General features: G+C 47.5%; 1 protein-coding gene across 3 annotated transcripts in view; it reads left to right on the forward strand.

Moving 5' to 3' along the window:
• TOX2 (TOX high mobility group box family member 2) overlaps positions 1–21,313 on the forward strand; it is a 153,291-nt gene that overhangs the window by 55,712 nt on the left and 76,266 nt on the right. For 2 of the 3 annotated variants that reach the window (XM_064674286.1, XM_064674288.1), the window contains exon 2: positions 4,790–4,855. The exons of the other annotated variant lie outside the window; for it this stretch is intronic. In XM_064674286.1, coding sequence (XP_064530356.1) covers positions 4,790–4,855 — 66 coding nt within the window. The remainder of the gene's footprint in view (positions 1–4,789; positions 4,856–21,313) is intronic. 3 annotated transcript variants of the gene reach the window in all.

Genomic DNA, 21,313 nt, shown 5'->3' on the forward strand with positions numbered 1-21,313 from the left:
ATCCCAGGGATTAGGCAGAGATTGCACTGGTAAAGAGGATCCTTGCCAGAGCCAGGATCCCTGGGTTTGGAGCTGGGTGCCCAGCACACCCATGGGGCTGAGCCTTTTGTGCAGGGCTGGAAGTACCGTGGCCAGACTGCCCCAGAATGTGGTTCTGCCACTCAAATAATGCTGATAAAAATGAACTGTGGGCAAAACTACTTCTGTAACACTTTCTAAAGAAGAGTTATGTTTCCCAGTGCTGGGCAGGGTGCCATCAGAGACAGCTGAATGAAGCCCAGCAACACATGGGCTGCAATTATTGTATTATTATTATTTTAAAATGAGAAGTATTAAATATGGCGTTGGCTGTGTTATACAAGTTTTCTTGTATCCTAACTCTTTTCTCACTAAAAACCTGAAGGCATTTCTTGCATGGCATTATTGTGGGTCCCTCTGTGCCTTGTTGGTAGTGGTGGTTGAGGTGTAGCTCACTGGACACAAAAACCAGCTCCTACATTCCAAGCATCTCTGGTGAAAGGTGGTATTCCCAGTGCACCCAGTTTGGAAATGAGGTTGTCATGAGAGGGAACCTGCTGCCCATCTCCCATGTCCTGGGCCAAGATGTTTTTTGTCTTTTGGAGGCAAATTTCTGCTCTGGAATCCACCTGAGACTCCTCCCAGGCATCTCCTGAAGCGTTTTCCCATCTCCTCTTAGGAGCTGAGATTCCCAGGTAGCAGCCCCAGACTCCTCCAAGGAAGGTACCCAAGATGATTTTTCTCTTTTCATGAAACCTTCTGTATTCTGGCACAAGGAGATAAAACTGGGAGGCAAGTGCTTATAGCTCTGAGCAGTAGGAATCATTGGAAGCATCCAGTTTGTTCTTAACTGGTCATTTAGTATCTCCTTGAAGATGATGACTTTTAGTTACTACTGGATTTGTATTAACAGGCCCCTTTTTCCAGCTCCAGATTCTCAGTGGACTAAGCTGCTCTGCTTTTAGTATTGCCAACAATCAATGTCAAAATTTAGGTAAGACCCCTCAAAAAAAAAAAAAAAAAAAAAGAGAAACAACCAAAGAAAAAACCACAAAACCCCAAACCCACTGCATATAAATTAAAATTATATTATATAAAAAGTTTGGAAGGTTTCTGAGATCTTGCAGGTATAGAAGCCATTCTGGCATGAGTCCTGCCAACATATTTCTTACAGAGTTGAGGTTTTCTTCTCAGCTCGTGGCTCTCAGGAAATAAAAGGATGTGATGAGATTCATAATAAATTGTACAAGCTGGCAGTGCCATCCATGAAAAAGTAACACCTTCTTGGAATCTTGGCAGGAGGTTGTATTTCTTTCCACTGGGTCCTTCCCAGTTAGCAAACATTTGTTCTCCGTGTTTGCTCAGAGCCAGAGATCCCACAGCTGCTTTGGGGTCTGTCCCAACTTGCTGCCTGCATTTATTTTCCTTACTCATTTTCATCTTGCTAAACATGGGACCCATGTGACCTCTGGGCACATTTACAGGTTTGAAAATAATGTTGTAGGGCAAAAATAACAAACCAAAGTGAGTCTAGAAAAGCAATCAAAATTAAAAAAGTGCTTTGTACAACAACGTCTGAATTGAGCTCCCTGTAGGAACTGAGCTCTGCAATGCCAGCTGCAGCTCCTCTGGAAGAGGGGAATCCCTTCCCCTTCCCTTTTCCCTTTCCCCTTCCCCTCTTGCCCTTCTCCTTCCCTTCTTCCCCTTCCCTTTGCCCTTCCTGTTTCCCTTTCTCCCTTCCTGTTTCCCTTTTCCCCTTCCCTTCCTCTTCCTTTTCCCCTTTCCCTTTTCCTCTTTCCCCTTCCCCATTCCCCATTTCCCCTTCATTTCCTCTTCCCCTTCCTTTTCTCTTCCCCTCCCCCTTTCCTCTTTCCCCCTTTCCCCTTTTCCCTTCCCTTTTTCCTTCCCTCCTCAAATTCGTGCTCATTTCATGCAGGAGAGGGTGAGAATCAGCCACAGCCACTGATTTGTTTAATAGGCTGCTCCTATTAGCCAAAGAATAATAAAATTGAGTAATTACAACAGAGCAAAAGGATGATTAAGACAACTGCACAAGAGTATTTTCCTTTCAAATTAGGACTTGAAAGTGATACCTGCCACCTCACGTGTGCACCTTGTCCAGTGCAGGTTGGATCAGTTTTGGGGTACAGAGGGTGATGAATGTCTGCACCAGGTCTGAAAGCAAAGGAGAAAGGAAGTGTTTATAACCAAAGAGGAATATTAAAATGTCTGTTTCTACTGTAAATCTACCTGTAATGGTGGGGCTGATTGTTTTGAAGTGCATTCTGTAGCAAAACAATAATGAGAAGAGGGAGAGCACATTACTTATCTTCTCTACCTGGCTGGTGTATAACAGGCAAACATCTAATTGAAAAAATATCCTGATGGGAGAATTTCTAATAAATTTGTTTGCACCCTCATAGCCTGGAGGAGAGGGAAAAAAAATCCAATCAGCAGTGGGGAAGTTCCAAAGTTTCCATTGCATTTTGAGTCTTGATTTTCAGGCTCGCTGCTCAGCCTGGCAATCAGAGGAACAGTAATTCTGAAGGCAGGATTCATTACAATTGTTATGAAGGCAGCAAGGGCAGAAGGAAGTGTGGAGTGGAGGTAGGGGAATAGTAGAAAGCCATAAAAAAAAAATACCTTCTGACAAACAGAAAGATATGGAGAAAGAGGGTGTTTGTCCTGCCCTGGACCTCCCCTGTGAACGAAATTTTTTGTTTGCTGAATGTAACTTTCCAGGTGACTTCTGTTTTCTGGAGAAATAGGTTGTAGCCAGGTGGGGGACGGTCTCTTCTCCCAAGAAACAAGTGACAGGAAAAGAGGAGAGTGATCCAAGTTGTACCAGAGGAGGTTTGGGTTGGGCATTAGGCAAAGTTTCTTCACTGGAAGGGTGGTGAGGCTGCTCAGGGCAGTGATGGAGTCCCCATCCCTGGAGGGGTTTAAAAGCTGTGTAGATGTGGCACCTGGGGACATGGCTTAGTGCTGGGTTAATGGTTGGACTTTTGGTGGTCTTAGAGGGCTTTCCCAACCTAAATGGTTCTGTGATTCTCTCTCCACTGACCTGTGCCACCTCTTCTTCCCGTTCAGCCGTGTCTGCTGGGGTTGGTGGGGTTGTCAGGGGGTACAGAGGGGTTGTCAGGGGGTACAGAGCTGGTTGTAGGCTGTAGAGCTGGTTGAGCCTCCGTGCCTGGAAGCACAGCAGCTCCAGCTGGAACTGTGCTGGCAGGAGCTGGCTGTGCCAGTGGTCATTTAACAGGTGGAGGGACGTTCAGTTTAGAGTGGGTGGCACCTGGCTGCCTTCTGGGAGAGCTGCTTGTCCCAGTGAGCCCATAGTGCTGCTGGTGGTCGCTGCATCCCACAGCTCCTGACAGATTTAACAGAATCCAGCATTTGCACAGGGATCCCCTTCCACCCCGCTGCAGCTGCTGCTGGCATTAGTTAATGAGTGTCACAATACCTGCTCCAATTTTGCAGCTTTTAATTGGTTTGCTCTGCTATCCCAAAGGATAGTTTGGCAATTAGAGGGTGTCTGAGGCCGAGCAGAGCAGTGTTACCCCCACTTGGCTTTACTAACTCTGCTGACTTTAATAGCTAATCCTGTAGCACTCTGAGAAATAGAAGTGTAATTAATTGTCTAGGCCGAAAATCTTCACCTGGTTTTATTTAGATTTCGCTTTTATTGCTCTTAATACAGCCAATTTCTGTTAAGGCATAACTGGTATCAGCTTCATATCAGAGAGTGAGAGGACACGCAGGGGTGAACAACCTTCAATTCATCATCCTGCTCATAAGGGCAAGAGGGCAGGTTCTTCCCCTTGTTAAGTACAAGGTGTCACTCACAGCTGGTACCTCCATCCTCGTCTTGGGAGTGTTTTATGGCACAGCCCGTTTTATTGCCATAATTAATTTGTGAACTCAGCCTTGAGGACTGGCCCCAGCCATACTTTGAGCCGGAGACAATCCTGGAGGGCTTTTTTTCCTTCCTTTGGAATCGGAGCAAGTGAAAAGCTCCCGTTGTAGCTAATTAATGAGGAGAGTTGTCGTTCTCCACAGGGGTTTTGTAGCCCAGTAAGTGGATTAGCAGCCGGGTGTTTTCCAGAGTTTTGGGGACAGGGGCGGATGCGCAGCGCTCGGGCTGCTCGGCCTCCTGCCCGGCCGTGGAGGCACAGTCCTGGCAGAGCAGGCAGGGAAACAGGAGGTGGGGGGAATGTGCTCTGGCAGCCAGAGTGTGCAAACAGCATCACAATCAGGGTGGGAGATCAGGCTTTGCACACAGACCCCCCTGTACACTCCAGAGCGATTCCGCGTTGCTGCAGGAGCTTTGCTTTGGTGTTAAGGGGTACCCAGAGGTCTGGGAGAGCACTGGATGGGACCTGCCTGTCTTGGAAATTTCCATTAATGGAAGCTGGCTTTTTACAGCTGATTAATGGTCTAGTAGGAATTTTAGCAAGAGCTTTTTTTGGGTGATCTTTGCTGCAGGGCACATCTGTGGGTTTGCACACATTTGGCTTATTTGTTTGAACTTGAGTGATTCATTCCTTATTTCACTAAAAAAATGCCATAACTGTGCTGTGTTACCACGTCCCACTGCAATAACCAGGATGTAAGTGTGCTCATACATGCTCCAGAGTTTTAAAGGAGCAGCTCAGGATTTTCCTCTGGGAATTTTGGCTCTTGATATGAAGAGCCAGGAAGGCATTTGGGATGCACGTGACTGTGGTGTGCAGATGGCATTTCACTGACTCTCAACTTTCTTTTGCCTCTCTAGTTTGATGGAGAGAACATGTACATGGGAATGAATGACAACGCCCAGGAGTTTCTATCTGCCAATCAGGTAAGTGTTGGTTTGCTGGGGTGGGAGAGTGGTGAGATTTTTAGGGGAGTCAGGCTATGCCCAAGCACAAATTCTAGGAGCTGTCTGTGAATCTGCTGCTCTGGGGCATCAGAAGTGTCCATGGGAAGGGTCAGCCTGGCTGCTGCCAAGGAGCAGCACTGGATGCTCTCGGTGCAGGTACAGGGAGTGGGATGCACTTGTGTGCCAGTGCTGCTGTGAGTCACCAGAGCCTGGCTTAGCCACAGCTCTGCCACCAGGGAGGCTGAAAAGCTTTGCCTCACCATCCTTCACTCCAGTTGGTGTTTCTGGACACGGTGAAGTTTCCAAGTATTGTGTGTAGCTCAGGTGTCTCCTTCCCTCATGCAGAGTATTTCCTGTAGCTAAATAGATTAACAGTTAGGGGAGAAAAAGGAATCAAAGGTTTCCTGTTTTGGAGATATAAACCCACACGTGGAGGACCAGAATAGAAGGTGTCTTGCAGGTGCCTGAGCCTTCTCTGGGCTTGGGTGCACATGGAACAGACATGTCCATTCACTGAAGCCTTAAACACATATGTGGGTTGGAACAAGATGATCTTTAAGGTCCCTTCCAACCCAAACCATTCTGTGATTCTATAAAGTTAAGCCCATGCTTAGGTCCTGCTGGGAGGGGAGGACTTCAGGACGTGCCTACCTGTCCTGCTGACCAGGAGATGAGACCTGGTCCCATGTGCATCCCTCTGGCATGGGTAGAGCCTGCTGGGTACTCAGGGCACATTCAAGGTGCTGGAAGCATCTCATCACATCCAGCCTTGTGAGGGAAGGTGAAAGTTCATTGCTAATACATTTCACCATCCCATTTTTGGGTTGTGTTGGGCCATTTTGTTGTGGGGGCCTGTTGACCACGGACACACCACTCTGTGTCCCTGAGGTTTGCTATGGCAGTGCTGTGGGTTACCAGGCAAGTCATCCATGGTGAATGTAACTCCAGTAACAGTGGGGATTAAACTATGGATATTACACTGGAAACAGGATGAAAACCTGCAGTTCACCTCCTTAGAGTGTGGCAGCGTGTTGGCTCATTTCTTGGAAGTGTTGTTCCTGCTCTGGAAGCAGGCACTTGAAGCCCCTGCTGCTCCTGAGTGGGGAGAGGTTGTTCTTGCGTGAGAAGCATTTCCAGGGTGGGGAAGGAACAGCAAACTTTGTGCTGTTGAGTGATTCAGCAGAAACAAATATGTAGTCAATCAACAACGGCGTGTGGTTGATCATTAGAGCCAGGAATTGCCAGAGGTTGAGTAAATACAGAAAGGAACAGGGTGAGCCCAAGCTGCCCCAACCAGGGGTCAGCCCTGTCCCCCTCCCCAGGCTGAGCAGAGCCCACGAGCAGGTGGTGGATGCTCGTGGGGCAGTTGTCTTAGACACTGTGCTTTTAAAAAGCCCCAAGGGACAACTATTCCACAGCCTCATGAGGAAGGGTCGTCAGTGACCAGCCACAGTCCCTGGCCACGATGTCCCTGCAGGATCAGACTGGTCTTGGGCAGAACCATGGCCAGCACAAACCATTTGTGTTTCCTTCTCAGCCCCTGTCACATCCCACTTCCCCCATGGGTGGGCACAGGAGGGGAGTCAGGAGTGATGCTGCAGGGTTTGGAAGAGTTTGCTGCAGCACAGTTGAGGAGGAGAGTTGGCTTCCAAAGAAAAGCAAAGGTTATCATGTGGTGGAGGATTCATGTACTGGGTTTGATCTGGAGAAGGATCAACCAAACCAGCTTAGATCCCCGTAACCTGGGAAACAGGAGTTTATTCTTATTTGTTCTCTATTTACTTTGGAGTAGCAATTAAGGATGAAAAGGGAAGAAGTATCTTTCTCTTGGCAGAGGAGGAGCAGGTACCTCCTGTTACAGGGATGGTTGTGTGCATGGAGGGTGTATTGCTGCTTTCTCCATCAGCAAAGCACCATAGGAAGGGACTTGGAAAACAGATGGGGAAGTTTGTCTTGTCTTGCATCTCCAGTTCTTCTCCCTGTGCTAGTTTTCTTGGGACAGTCAGAGAGGAACTGGGAGTGGGACCAAGGGGTGCAAGGGCAGAGGGTGGCACCTGGGGCTCTGTTGGGATGGGTACCCCTCTGGGATGCTGCAGTGACCCCCCATAACCTTCTCTGGGGTTGCAGGAGGGTAGTGGGAGGGAAGGTGAGGATCCCAGTTCATGCCCTGAGGGGTGTTAATGGTGGTTCACACCCAGCATGAGCTTTGGCCCAGGAGGATGGGGAGCAGCCTTCCTCCTCACCCTCACTAGCTCATCCTCTCCCCTTATTTACCTGCACATCAGGGCCTGTTTACCAGAGAGCACTTGATAGCCCCCCCATGCCTTCAGTGTTAATAACACAACTCTGTTATTTAAATGGAGATTCCGGATGAATTTTTATTGTTTGCTAAACCTGTTGTGACCCGAAGGAGTACATTAAACAGCAGGAGTGGGATTTCACAATCCCTCTTCAGAGGCTGCTAAACCACCAGCCCTGCACAGCACACATGGGATGTTGCTCAGAGCCTTGGGATCTGTGGGGACAAAGGCAAATCATACAGAATCAGTACTGGAACCATCACACTGGAACAGATAGGCCTGGTAGGTTGGGTTCTTTTCCCCAGTCAAGATCCTGCAGCCCCCTGGCAGCAGCCTTACCTTGTCTGGTTTTTGATCTTGAGGAGGTTCTGTTGAGCCTGGAGGAGAGAAGACTCCAGAGAGACCTTAGAACCCCTTCCAGTGCCTAAAGGGGCTCCAAGAGAACTGGAGAGGGACTCGGGACAAGGGCCTGGGGTGTCAGGATAAAGGGGGGAATGGCTTCACACTGGCAGAGGAGAGGGTTGGATGGGATATTGGGTAGGAATCCTTCCCTGTGAGGGTGGGGAGGCCCTGGCTCAGGTTGCCCAGAGAAGCTGTGGCTGCCCCATCCCTGGAAGTGTCCAAGGCCAGGTTGGACGGGGCTTGGAGCAACCTGGGCCAGTGGAAGGTGTCCTTGCCCATGGCAGGGGGTGAAATGAGATGAGCTTTAAGGTCCCTTCCAACCCAAAGCTTTCAGGTTTCTCCAGTTTCTCATGGCAAGAAGCTGGGATCAGGGTTCACTTGCCTCTCATTCATTATCCCCTGCCCTGCACAGCTGCTGACTTGGGGGGAAGAATTAACAACAAAACACCGCAAACTCCTCATAAAACCCAAACAAAGCACCATCCAAAACATGTGAAAGCAGGTGACCTGCTCCTTCCCCTCATCCTCCTCGTTGGGATGGCTTCTGTGTTATGGCTGCAGTTCTTGTCATCCCAAAGGGGTTGGTCTCAGCTGAGGATGAAATGCAGAAATAAGGGAGCCAAAAACATAATGAGAGCGCTGACTGATCCAGGCTCACACCAGAACAACCTGCCTGGGGAAAATAATTCCTCTTGTTCTAGCAAATAGGAGGGACATTTGACCCCAGAAGTGAGTCAAATGTGAAATGTAATTCAACCCCAACAGAGGCCAGAGTATAAATGCAACTTGACATCTGATCAAACCATCGCAGACATTTGACCCCCGAGATGAGTGAGGTATCTCTTGTGTCTCGTGGAGTTGGCAGAGCATCATTCCTCACCCCTGTCAATTTTCTTTCTTTCTTTCCCGCTCCTCTCCCCAAACAAAGACAAGGAACTAAGTAATGCAAAAAATCCCAAGGAATGGGCAGATTCCCAGCCACATGATGTGCTCTGAAAGATGAGTAAAAATGCAGTGGTGCTGGTAAAAGAAATAAAAACACACACAAAGTCAGTAGGAAAAGACATTTACCAAGACCTTTTGTGATAAGGACAGTAACACTAGGAAGGGGAAAGACTGGGAAATTCCACACGTCGTTGGACAGGAATGAGGTTGGTTTAATTTGGCACCAAGATTTTTGCACTTGTGGGAAGAATCCGTTATAAAAATGGATTAACTACAGCTGGGAATACCCTTGCAAGAAGGTGTCATCCTATCACATTCTGGGTGAATAAATGCAGGAGGTGCCTTGCTGGGGAGCTGGGGGTGATGTGATGAGGGTGTGGGAACCGCCAGGCCCTGGCACAGCTTTGGAGACTGTTGTCCCTTGGCTTGTTGGGAGCAGGGATGTGACTCTACCCAGTCCATGGGGGGACATTTTGGAAAGCTTTAGGGTGGTGTTTGTCATATTTGTCCTCTCTCCATGAATATCTCTGGCTGCTGGCAGGGCAACGGGCAGCTTGGAAGGAGGAAAGAGCTGAGTATTTATCAGTGGACAGTTTGGATCCTGTGCTCTGACTAATCCCAGGAGCTTTCAGTGGGCAGCTTATTCCAGCTGAGCAATCTGCCTGTTTCTGTACCAACAAGTTAATTTGTGTGATTCCTCATGGAAAGCTGTTAAACATCACTATGGTTTGTTCAGGCCAGGGAGATGCATCGGCATAAACAGCTCTGGGCTTTCAACAGTCCTTAACAGTCCCTTCCAACCCAAACCATTCTGGGATTCTGTGACTGAAAAAGCAGGATTTCACCCAAATTAGGTGTCCTGGTGGGACACCTGATGCTGATGATGTCAGGTGTCTCACCTGGAGTGTAGAGCAGCAAAAAGGGCTTTAATTTGGGCTGTGGGCCTTAGGGCAAGACTGGGTGACTTGTGAATGGGGCTGCTCACACTCAGAAGGTAAATCCAAGGGCATAAAGACATTTGGGTGGGGCAGCACGTGTGTGGAATAGAAGGTGGGTTTTCTCTGGCTGTGTGTGAATCAGGGAGCCCCAGTGAGTGCAGGGGTTCTGCTGACACCCCGAGGGAGATGGAGTTGGGAGGGATGGTATTTGTGATGTGCACACACACACACAGCATCTGTCTTGATGTGCTCCTGTATAAATGTCAGCGTGGGGTTAGACACGCCTGCCCCTTCCTGCACACGTGAAATCCATCTGTGGCTGTACCTGTGTGCTTGGATGTGTATAAATCAACATTTATCTACTGCATCTATTGCCCTTTATCTCTTTACCTCCATATATCTCCGAGCTGGGGCCTGTATTAGCCATAATAGATACAGTAAGTCGCTGATCTGGTGGGTCAAATGGTCAGGGCTCTTTGATCAGCCGTCAGGATCCATTACCAGCGGGGCCTCCGGTGGGGCTGGAATTACAACTTACATTTGACTCATTTCTGGGGTCAAAACGTTCCTCTTATTTGATCGAATGACAGAAATTGTGTAATTTGTATATATCCCTGAGCCATATGTGCTCTGAGTGCCACTCTAATGTGTTTTATAAAGGCACAGCTGTCTTGGTGACTTATTTAAAATGGGATTTTGAAGTAGTGTTCTTGCCATTTAATGTCCTCATTCAGGGTTACACAAGGTTTATCAAATAATAAATAACATTTAGAACATTGGTTTTAGCATAACAATGGGCTTGCTGGTTATAAGGAACTGGACGGTAGAATAAAGCTATGTTTGGTAAATAAGCAATAATGTAGAAAGCAAGTGACAGTGTAATTAGAAATTAATGATGTGAGGGAAGCTATGGATGCCTTCCTCATGTTCTGCTAACACTCCAGACTAGACAGAGCTCATCTTGGCAGCCTCAGCTATAAAATATGCCTTCAAACCTTGTCAGAATACTGGCAGACGTGCTGTCCTCCCACCAATCTCGACTGAATCGCAGCAAGATGTCAACAGTTGATAAAATAAGCCTGGGTCTGGGGGAGATCCACGTGAGTGCAGGGGGTCCCCATCCCTGCTGGGGATGACTGTGGTCCTGAAGTGGCTGTGGAGCCCTGGACAGTGTGAGGGTAAATGAAGATGTGGGTCATCCTCCCCTCATTCTTGCTTCTTCCTCTCTGGTAGGAAGCTTTAAAGTGGAACTTTGGGTTTCCCTCCATCAGTGGCCTTGGTGGTGATGCTCTGGCGCTGGCAGTGAAGCAACAAGATGCAATTGCTTGGGCTTAACATGTCAGTTGGTCCCTGACCTACAAGCTGTGTGAATCTGGGGGAGTTTCCAGCATTTTGTTCATCCCATGAGGTGCAGCAGGTTGCTTATGGCCAGCACAGCCACTGCCTCGAGCCTGGGATTGCTCCAGAAGAAAGGCTGGAAGAAACCAGGAGCCCATCCATGTGGCTGAGCAGTTCCTTACAGTGATCCTTCTCTGGAGCCTTAAAGTCTGCACGGAACATCAGAGCCCAAAGAGAGGTTATTCTTTGTGCAATTTCCACTCAAGTCCCCTAATGAACGTTGGTGTTTCTAATGAGTCCAACAGCCTTTGCACATGAAGAAAGTTGTTTCAACTTTCATAGCATCACAGAATGGTTTGGGATGGAAGGGACCCTTAAAGGTCATCTGGTCCAACCCCTCTGGAATGAGCAGGGACATCCTCAACTAGAGCAAGTTGCTCAGAGGCCTGTCCAAGCTAACCTTGGATGTTCCCAGGGGTGGGACATCCACCACCTCTCTGGGCAACCTGTGCTGGTGTTTCCCCACTCTGTGAGGGAATAACTGGGGACACAGGTTTTGGGGTCTCCACATTCTGTTGGTTTTGGCTGTTGGCTGGCTCGTTGTGTTGATCACAGGGACAGATGATAGTCAGAGGCTGGTCGGCGTCAGAGGAAATCACTTATCTAAGTGAAGGGTTTAAAAAAGGAGGAATTTATCCCCCTTTTTAAGGAGAGCATGGAGAGCTCTGCTGCTCCTGGATCTCCAGCAGTCTTCTGCTCCTAGGACTTTACTTTCTTGTGTCTGTGCAATGTCTTGGTCTCTTCCAATCTGCAAATAGTCTGTATTTTTGAAGTCTAGAATTAACCACAACAAGGGCAGAACACACCTTAAAGTAAATAACTGATGACTCCCCAGTCCCTTTACAACGATACATTGCAAATACTGCAAGAACATACATATATACATGTATAAAGACCCCTACTGAAGAGAAGTGAGAGGTTTATATAGACTCAGGGTTGAAAGAGGATTACACAGAGTTTGGCAGTGCTGGGACTGCAGGCCCCCATGCTAAGATACAGATTTTGCTCTTTCCCTGCTGTTCTTTGGGTAATGCTGTATAATTTCATGTGTTGTGCTAGAGAATAAAAAATAGAGGGAAGACATTGATAGATACTAAATGCCTTTCTCAGCAGACGATTCAGGAAGAATCTCATGTACTATTTTAGAATGAACAATAGAGTGTTACATGTCATTTATTATAATCAGCAGCTAATGGAAACCCTTCCAGGCGGGGTTTGGGAGTTGATCACAACTCCAGCTGATGATCCAGGCTTGTGAATTTTGCATGAACTCCTCTGTGACAGTGAAATTTTTGAAAGGTACAGTCAAGAAGTGATTCCTGTAGCTTTAATCATATCAAGAGAAGTTTCTGCTGCTGATGGAGGGCTGGCTGTAGTGCTTAAATAAAATAATAATAAAAAAGTCCCTTGGTGTTACAAGCAAAATGAACATAATCTTCAACCCTTGGTCTCAGGGGACTCCTAAGTTATTAGCAATAGGGTGTTTGAAAAACAGCCACCAAGCATCACAGAGTGAAAAGCTAATGTAACTGAGCAGTTCCTAGACCAAAATGGATGGTCTCTGCTTCTGTTGCATTTACTCTGGGGGGAAAAAAGAAATAGCATCTTCAACAGCTGAGGATACCTGTCAGGTACCACAGAGTGTCTTGTAGGGACAGAAAACACTGAAACTGTCGTGGTGGTTGAATTTCATACGTAGACATTTCATCAAGGACATGAGGTTCCTCAATAGGTTTAGGTTTAGAGGCAAAGGCTGGAGGGAGAAGTTGATCCTCGGGTGACTTGGAGCATCCACACCACACACTCTGTGACTGAGGCTGGGCTCAGCACCCACCACTCTCCAAGGTCTTCCCAGGTGACCACAGCTAGCTCTGCCCTTGGGTCAGTCTGAGCAGTAACCTTTCCTTCCCTTCCCTGAGACTTTCCGAGGTTTTCTGGGATCCGAATCAGCTCAGAGATTGTTTTTGAGCCAGTGGTAAAGAGTGTATGTGTTAAGCAGCACACCTGGTTGCAGCCCTTGGTCTGTGAGGTGTGGCATCAAAAGGTGCCTGAGGCCCTTCAGCCAGAGCTCTGATTTCTTTTGGGTGAAGTCTGTAAGCAGTGAAACATTTAAAAATTGATAATAAAAATCCAGTCAATGCAGAAGAGTGGCCCAGGGCTGGAGGCAGCACAGCTGGAGCCCTGGGGGCTGGGAATGTGGTGGGTACCTGGGGGCTGGGGACGTGATGGGTACCCAGGGGCTGGCAGAGGGGGCAGCAGCAGGACAATGTGCATCCCCCTGAGAAACAGCATTTGCTGCTGCTGCGTCTTGATCTAAAGGTTTACATACAGAAAATATTGATACCCAGATGAGTTATGATAGAGGGTTGGATGTGGGTGCTTTTGGGTGCCAAAATGCCATGATGGCCACCAGTGGGGCTAAAGGAAAAGTGGACCCTAGATTCCAGAAATTCCTGTGTGAAAAAGATGGAGTAACTGGGACTTCTTCAGAGCACCGTGGGGCACAGCTGAGGTCCAGTCAGACTGACCAACACTGAAGGGGATCTGCTGATGGGGAGGGTGACTCCTGTGGTGGGAGGACACATGGGCTGGCTGTCCAGCAATGCTGCTGAGCTCATAAAGCCAACAGCTCATAAAACAGCAGCAAAGGATAGAGGAAGGCAGTGTGCAGTGTCCCTCAGCCAAGAAAGTGTCACTTTATCAAAGGTTTCCCACTGTAAAGGACCTACACGTGGTGTACCAGAGCTGCTGCCCTTGGAGTCAGCACAGCCCAGGGCAAGGTGGAGACCTGCATGTGGGGGAACCTGGGGCAGCTCTGGAGGGAGCAGGTCACTTTTGAACAGGTGTCAGGTTAATATGGTGCTTATATGTGCTTTAAAGCCCTGACAGTGCCCCTTTGCTGAGCTGCTGCTGCTCCTGGTGGGGTGCTGGGCTGTCCTTGGGTGGTGACTGTCACTTCAGCCAAAGGCAATCCTGGAGCTTTTATGCACAAGCTGTTTTTGCCTCCGGATCCTCCAGATCCTTGTGTTGTGCTAATTCCTCACTGCATGTCTCCTGAATTACCTGCTGTGACACAGTGTGACTGGAAGCCAGGTCTGGACATGCTGGATTGATGCTGAGCTCTGAGAGTGCAATGCCAGCTGTGATGAGCAAGGATTTTTACTGTGTCCGGTTGGGGGGGGATTGGGTTTGGCTCCTGTAATGAACCTCTGGGGAAAACTCTGTTTATTTGTGGAAATGTAGCACCATGGGCCACAGGAATGTGGAAAAAAATACCCAGCCTGTTGCTCTTGGGATTTCCTTTCCCAGCTGATTGATTACTTCTTCCCTTCTCATCGGAGACCCAGCCCGAGCCAGTGTTTGGGTCTGCTGTCACAACACAGTGATTAACTGAGGAGCCACTTAGTTCCAGCAGGAAAGCATTATTTTCCACTTCAGCTCTGTATGAAGAAAGGCAAGTCCCTCTGTTGCCTTGGCTGACAAGAGAACGAGCCCTTCTCTCTGTGTCTGCTCTGGGGCTGCCCTGGGCACGTGCAGGGATGGGCTCCATTCCAGCCCCACGAGGGCCTGACCATCAGCAGAGCTTCTGAATCATCCATAGCCTGGCCAGCAGGAGCAGGGCAGTGATTGTCTCTCTGTACCTGGCACTGGTGAGGCACCTCAAGTCCTGTGTCCAGTTCTGGGCACCTCATGACAGGAAAGACATTGAGAGTGTCCAGAGAAGGGAACGGGGCTGGGGAAGGGGCTGGAGCAGCAGGAGCAGCTGAAGGAGCTGGGGGGGCTCAGCCTGGAGAAAAGGAGGCTCAAGGGGGACTTTCTTGCTCTTTTCAACTCCCTGACAGGAGGGGGAAGCCGGGGGAAGTCGGGCTCTGCTCCCAGGGAACACGGGACAGGACAAGAGGAAATGGCCTCAAGCTGTGCAAGGAGAATCTCAGGTTGGACATCAGGAGGAATTTTTTCATAGAAGGGGTTGTCAGGCATTGGAAGGGGCTGCCCAGGGAGGTGATGGAGTCCCCACCCCTGGAGGTGTCCAAGGAAGGACTGGCTGTGGCACTCAGTGCTCTGGGCTGGGGGACAAGGGGGGATTTGGGCACAGGGTGGACTCGGTGATCTTGGAGGTCTTTTCCAACCTGAATGATTGTGTGACTCAGTGATGTCGGGGCTCTGCAGGTCCTGGAGGATGGTGTGTGTCCTGAGTGCAGCCATCCAGCCCCTTACACTGAGTCAGGCATTCACTCTGACCACTCCTGAGGTTGGGCAGAGCAGTGACCCAGACTGGTTGGGAACAGCATGCTGCCAGTCCTTTGTGCTTCCACCCCCTCAGAGAAGGTTTAGATGTTTCCCTCTCAGGTGACACACTGGGCCAGGCCGGTCAGAGCTACGATGGGAACCAGAAATCAGAGGCAGATAGGGATGCACTGGTCTCTCACAAGGCTCTGTGCTCTGGCACTGGATCCAGCTGACGGATGGTCATCACAGCAGCCTCAGCTCCTGCTGTCATGACCCAGAGTTCCTCCTTTGGTCCGTGCTCCATCACCTGTGTCCCAGTTCTGCCGAGGACCCTGCTGGGTCTCACCCATCAGTGACACTCTGCTTCCATGATCAGCAGCCTCTGAGCAAGCCTGAATTAGATTTATCTCAAATCCAGCAAATCCATCAGCAGCCATCAAAAGTGCCGGATGTGGTGCTGTATAGCTCGTGTCTGTACATCTGTGTACACTGTAAAGGGCAAAATATGACTTGGCTTTTATTACTTTAATTAAAACATGAGTGAAGAGTATGAGATTCATATTAAATTGCATTTTCCTGGCTGCTGTGTGAAGGAGCCAACTGATCTGATTACCATGAAGATTACAAACTATCAAAGTGAAAAAGAGCTTTTTGCAAGTATTTCATATTAAACCTTCAAACATAACACTTTAAGAATAATTATAGTTGTATTACTGGAAAATGATTCATGAATTCTGAATAAATATAAGACCCTTAAAGGGAAATGTTCCAAGACCATAGTTTTCATTCCAATCTGATGAAATTTTAGTATCATTTTGCAGCTGTAGAATAAAATGAAAAAAAAAAATATGTACATATACTGTATTGAGTATATGTCAGACTAAACTAATGAGATTTTTTTCATCAACTCCAAGCACGCACACAGACAAATGGAATAGCCATCCTCATTTTCTGTAATAGAAAGCATGGAAAGAGAAGGCAGAAAGGATCTTACTGCTCACAAGTCTTTATTCTACCCTTGATTGTTAAATAATATATTTTAAGTTCTCATATCTTGCCTGCAGAATGTTTGAACTGACACTAATGGGTATATAAGAGAAAAGAGTGAGCTTAAAGAAAAAAAAGTGAGGAAGGGCTAGGATTGGGAATTTTATTAGTATTCCCAGTGGGCTGTAATAAAGATACTTTTCACACAATACAGTGAATGTTTACAGCAGACAATTTAGTTTCCTTCCAACAATTATGAGAGAAATTGAATCTCAGGAAATGTTAGTTTTTGCTAAAATTAGACATAACAATAAAGATACCCCTGGAAGTTTATTAAGGGAGGGGAAAAAAAAAAGAAAAGCCATCAGTCTCTGGAAGACAATTTAGCAATTTTATTTTAAGAATTCCAGATGACTTCTAAACAAAACCACACACCTACGTGGCGCTGAGAGCTCAGGCTCCCCGTGGGGGCTGCTTTTCTCTCGAGGAGCCTTTTTTTTCCCAGGCTTCAGGAATTCCGAGTGCATTTTGGCAGCAAATACCCAAAAGGTGCCTGTTTCCAGGCTAGAGAGGGATGCCCATCACTTCTGCAAGTAGATGGGGCACAAGGTAGCAGCAGGTCATGTGCAGGTCGGGGTTCTGCAGGCCTGGGAACCCACACAGGTATCAAGAGCAAGTTATAGGGCATCTGAACGCAAGTTCAGGAATTAATTTCTCGTGCTCTCACAGAGATGCTGGGGATCAAAAAAGAAAAGCTGCTCTGTAAAGCACAGAAAACTCTGGAGCTCTCTGAGCAGCTCACGTGATGGTGTTTAATTTTTGAAGCACTGCGTGGTTCTGCTTGCCCTGGTTTCCAGATTTCTGTATCAAGGAATGCTGCAACATCCCTGGTGGAGACAGCTATTTTCTTCTACTTGTGTGATTTTCCTTTTGCCCCTGCAATCCTTGGTTTCCGACTTCTGCCTCACTCTGTTCCAGTCTGGAAAGAGATTCCTGTTATTTGATGTCGAAATAGGGAAGGGAGGAGAAATGGTAAAAGCTGATACAGCTTAGTTTGAGGCCAGGCCTCTCTAGTGATCTTCCTTGAAAGGATCTGTCGCATTTTGATTGTATTTGGGGCCACACTGGGCTGATACTTTATGGCAACACCAAGTGGGACTCTGGAGATGCCCAGTTGGGTACCAGTATTAGCAACAGAAGCACTTGGCTCTGGGTTGTTACAGGTTTATGGAATTTTCTAGGCTTCGTGTGGGCTGGGATTTGAAAGCTGGCAGATGCAGCCCTTGAGTACACTGGGAAAATGTGAATTTTTACCATGGGGTCGATGTTTTGGCTTTGTTACCTGCGGCCCTGTTGTGGTCAGAGCCTCCCCTGCCTCTCCATCAGCATCTCTCCCTCTCATTTTGCCTCTTCCACTTCTGCCCTTTTCCCTTGGAATCTTTCAGGTTCTACCTGGCGGACTGTAAACTAGTAAAAATAATGGAAAATCCTCTCCAGCTGCTCAGTGAATAAAATGTTTCAGTTGGTTTGGCTTCCAGCTAGTTGGGCTTGGTTTTCTCTGCCTCCTTCATGCCTTGCATGTTGGGTTGGGTCTTGTGGTCATGTGGTGAAGGTTGTGCTGGTGTTGATGTGAGCCCTCTTGCACCTTCATCTCCTCTGCAGAGCTATTCCCTGTGTCCACAAATGCTGTCCATGACCTCTAGAGCTGTCAGTGCCTACAATGGTCCTTTCTCACCACCAGCCTTGGTTCCTGCTACAGGCTCCTGGCTGTGACCAGCAGATTGCTGTCCTGGCTGTTTTTCTAGATGGAAATTTGTCATTACTTTAGGAAAACATTGCTATTTTGATTGTTAATGTAATGGTTTTCCTTTTTGCCTTCCTCCTGAAAGGACGGTTCCTACTCTCACTGCTCATTTTGTCCAGATTGCTTAATGCTTTAGAAGGAATTTGATGAGTATCTGTGATTTAGGACAGAGATGATCCCCCCACATCAATGTGTGTGTTCCTGCCTTTTTTAGATACCATACATAAGCCTGGCTTTAATAAAGAAAAAAAAAAAAAAACTTGTTAAAATTGTTAAAGATAAAATCTGTTTGTTTCCCAAAATTCCTATATTGGAGGCTTAAGGCTGAGATTTTCACACCTACACTGGGGCTTTGGATACTTGGCTCTGCACCATGTTCCAGTTCTCACAATTTTGACACAAGTCTCTTGGTGCTTCCTGCTTTCCCTAACAGCCCAGCACCTTTGTGCTCCTGTGACATGACAGCTCCTGCTTGGGATAAGTGAGGAAAAGAGTAAAATTCTTGGAGTTGTGGTTGTGGAGGAAGAGTCGTAATTGTGGCACTCAGGAACTCAGCAAATGCAGCGGAGGTGGAGAGATATCCTGGGTGATTATCACGGAATCATGGAAGGGTTTGGGTTGGAAGGAACCTTAAGACCATCTTGTTCCATGCCCTGCCATGGGCAGGGGCACCTTCCACTAGCCCAGATTGCTCCAAGTCCCATCAAACCTGGCCTTGGACACTTCCAGGGATGGGGCAGCCACAGCTTCTTTCACCTTGACCATCTCATGGACTGGGAGGACTGGATTTAGTGGGCATGATGGTATTCAGTCAGAGGTTGGGCTTGGTGATCTTGGAGGTCTTTTCCAGCCTTAGTGATCCTATAATTCTAAGATCCTCTGACTGGCACGTTGATGAGCTCTACATGTTTAGGCCCTGTAAGGAGTAAGACATCCCAATCCCATGAGGGAGTCCTGCCTCCCTTGGCCAACCAAACCCAGTCACTGAGACTGGAATTGGGTAGATGCTCTTCCATCTCATCTCAGGGTTTGCTTTGGCAGAGCTGACTCAGAGGTATCTGGCTTTGGCACTTCTCCCCTGTGCCCAAGCCAGATTCTGGGGCTGAGGGTCTTTGGGATAACGTGGGAAACTGATTTATTACGCTGGTGATTTCAGTTAATTTCCTTTTCCCATTTTGGCAACTTCCTGGCAGCCTGAAATGTTTTGCAGTGGATGGGTGGGTAAAGAATTTCAAGCTGCTTTTGGGGATAAAGAAGAGGGAGGGGAGGGAAGAAGGTGGCATTTTACAAAGCATTGGTATGTTCTTAATTTTAATAAAATAAATATAAAAAAAGAGGTAAACAGCACCTCAGCTGCTGAGGCGACAGGCGCTTAAGAAGCACTGAATAAATACATAAAATATATTTGCTGAAGGCATTTGTTTTTGGAAGTTTAAACATTAAACATGCCTGCTTCGTCTGATACCATAATAAAGCAGGGATGTTCAAAGAGCCATTCGTGGGGCTCTGACTACAGCTTTACATCTTCACTCATGTTCCAAGGAAGCTGCATCACATCAGCAATGCCTCAGTGAGTTTTGCCCCCAGAAGGGAGAGTAAGTGAATTCTGGGAGGGATTTCAATGTGGGCTTGGGGTTTTTTGTGGTGCATTTCCCCTTTCCTATTGATGGACGTGGATGTTTTGGTATTGTTCCCTTGTAAAGTGCTGGGGCAGGTCCAGGGGAGGCAGCAGCTCTGCCTTTGTCCCTCTGTCCCCAGGCTCAATAAGTGCTGGCTCAGGGCCTGATGAGACAAATAAACAGGTTTGTGTATTTAGGTTTTTAAATTACAGGATAAGGAGGAACACAGATACTCAATCCATTAAGAAATAACTAGGTGGGTGATTCACTACCATTTGTGTAAATGGCACTAACTCTGGTCTGCCTGCACAATTTATTAATACTTCACGGGAGGAAAAAAAAATTATTTTAATCTCATAATGGATGATGAGCTGTGAAATTGCTTCTGCAGCAGCTGGGCACCCTGGGGGAGGTGCTGGATTGCACCACATTATGCAAGCCATCCCCCCATCTCTGCCTCCCTCGTGCTAATCAGACACGTCAAACCTGGGCAAAGGGGAGGGAGGGGCTCTGCTTCTGCTGGGGTTTATTACTTTTTTAGGTTTTAGCATATATAGTTTTCTTCTCAGTTTGCTTTGGGGTCCCAGGTCTGACTTGGGAAGCATGAGGGCTCAAATCTGAGCACATTTGTTGTGGGTGATGCTTTGGGCTTTCATGGGAACATGAAACAACGAGAAATTCAGCAAATGTACCGGGTCTGACCCAGGTTGTGATGATTTAACCTGGCTCATACCCTTGCTTTGCAGGGGAGGGTACCAAGCTGTTACTGCTCTTTGCTCTGCCTTTGTAGCTTTGGACTGGGACCATAAACAGGACCAACACTCTTTGAGTGCTGTGGAGTTTCCTTGGAGCACTGTAAGGACAACATGGGGTTAAGCACTTTGGTTCTGTGTGGGAAGATAATGCATCTGTGTAGTGATGGGAGCAAACCAGGGGTAGTATAGGGCCATTTAGGAAAAAAAAAATGAAGATTTTGCCCCCTTAGGAAGCATGTGATGGAGTGTTCTCAGGTGTACATGTGTGTATCTCATGCCTTGTACACACCAGTCCTCGTGGCTGCAGGTGTGCAAGGACTGCACAGAGCTTCAGTTCAAACTTTGTGTTTGCTGAGAAGAGCAGAACCTTAAAAAAAAACCAAACAAAAACAAAATAACAAAAAACAGGAACATCTGGGAGAAAAAAGTCTGGGTTATAGATGGATTGTGTTGCCATTGTGGCTTTGCTGGAGCATCTTGCTGCAGACCTCCCAGTAAAGGCATGTTTGCCAAAACACCCATGGCACAGGGCATGGCTGTGGTGGCCAAGTACTGTGAGTAGGACATGCCCTTTGAGATGAAACTGTGAAAAACTTGGTGCAAACAGAGCATCCATGCGAAGTGTGGCTTAAAGGGGTTTTTTTTTAATCCCTTAACCCCACACCTTCAGTTTGGAGCATAAGGGAAACACTCCAAGACAAAATCTGAAAGGGGACAAGCATGGTACAGAGTGTAGTTTCCTTCCTGCTCTGGGTCCTTCTGGCTTGACTGAGGGCAGGCTGAATTAATTTCTTAGAGTGCTTTTCACTAATTCTTCCTTGCCTGAGCTCCATTACTGTTTTCAGGCCTTCTTATCTCCTGACCTGCTTACAGTGCATTATACATCATTGTGTAACATACCCCGGGCTCAACACACACCACCAAATCCATCCAGCCCAACAATGGATTGCTGTGAGTGCACTGAGCTTATTATGCAAGTTCAGTGTGCCATGAGACAAAAAAAGGCAATTATGTAAAACCTGTACTCAAATAATTCCCCGAAATGCGTGATGTTCTTGA

This window comes from Pseudopipra pipra, chromosome 17 (genome assembly GCF_036250125.1).
Source record: "Pseudopipra pipra isolate bDixPip1 chromosome 17, bDixPip1.hap1, whole genome shotgun sequence".
Lineage (NCBI taxonomy): Eukaryota > Metazoa > Chordata > Aves > Passeriformes > Pipridae > Pseudopipra > Pseudopipra pipra.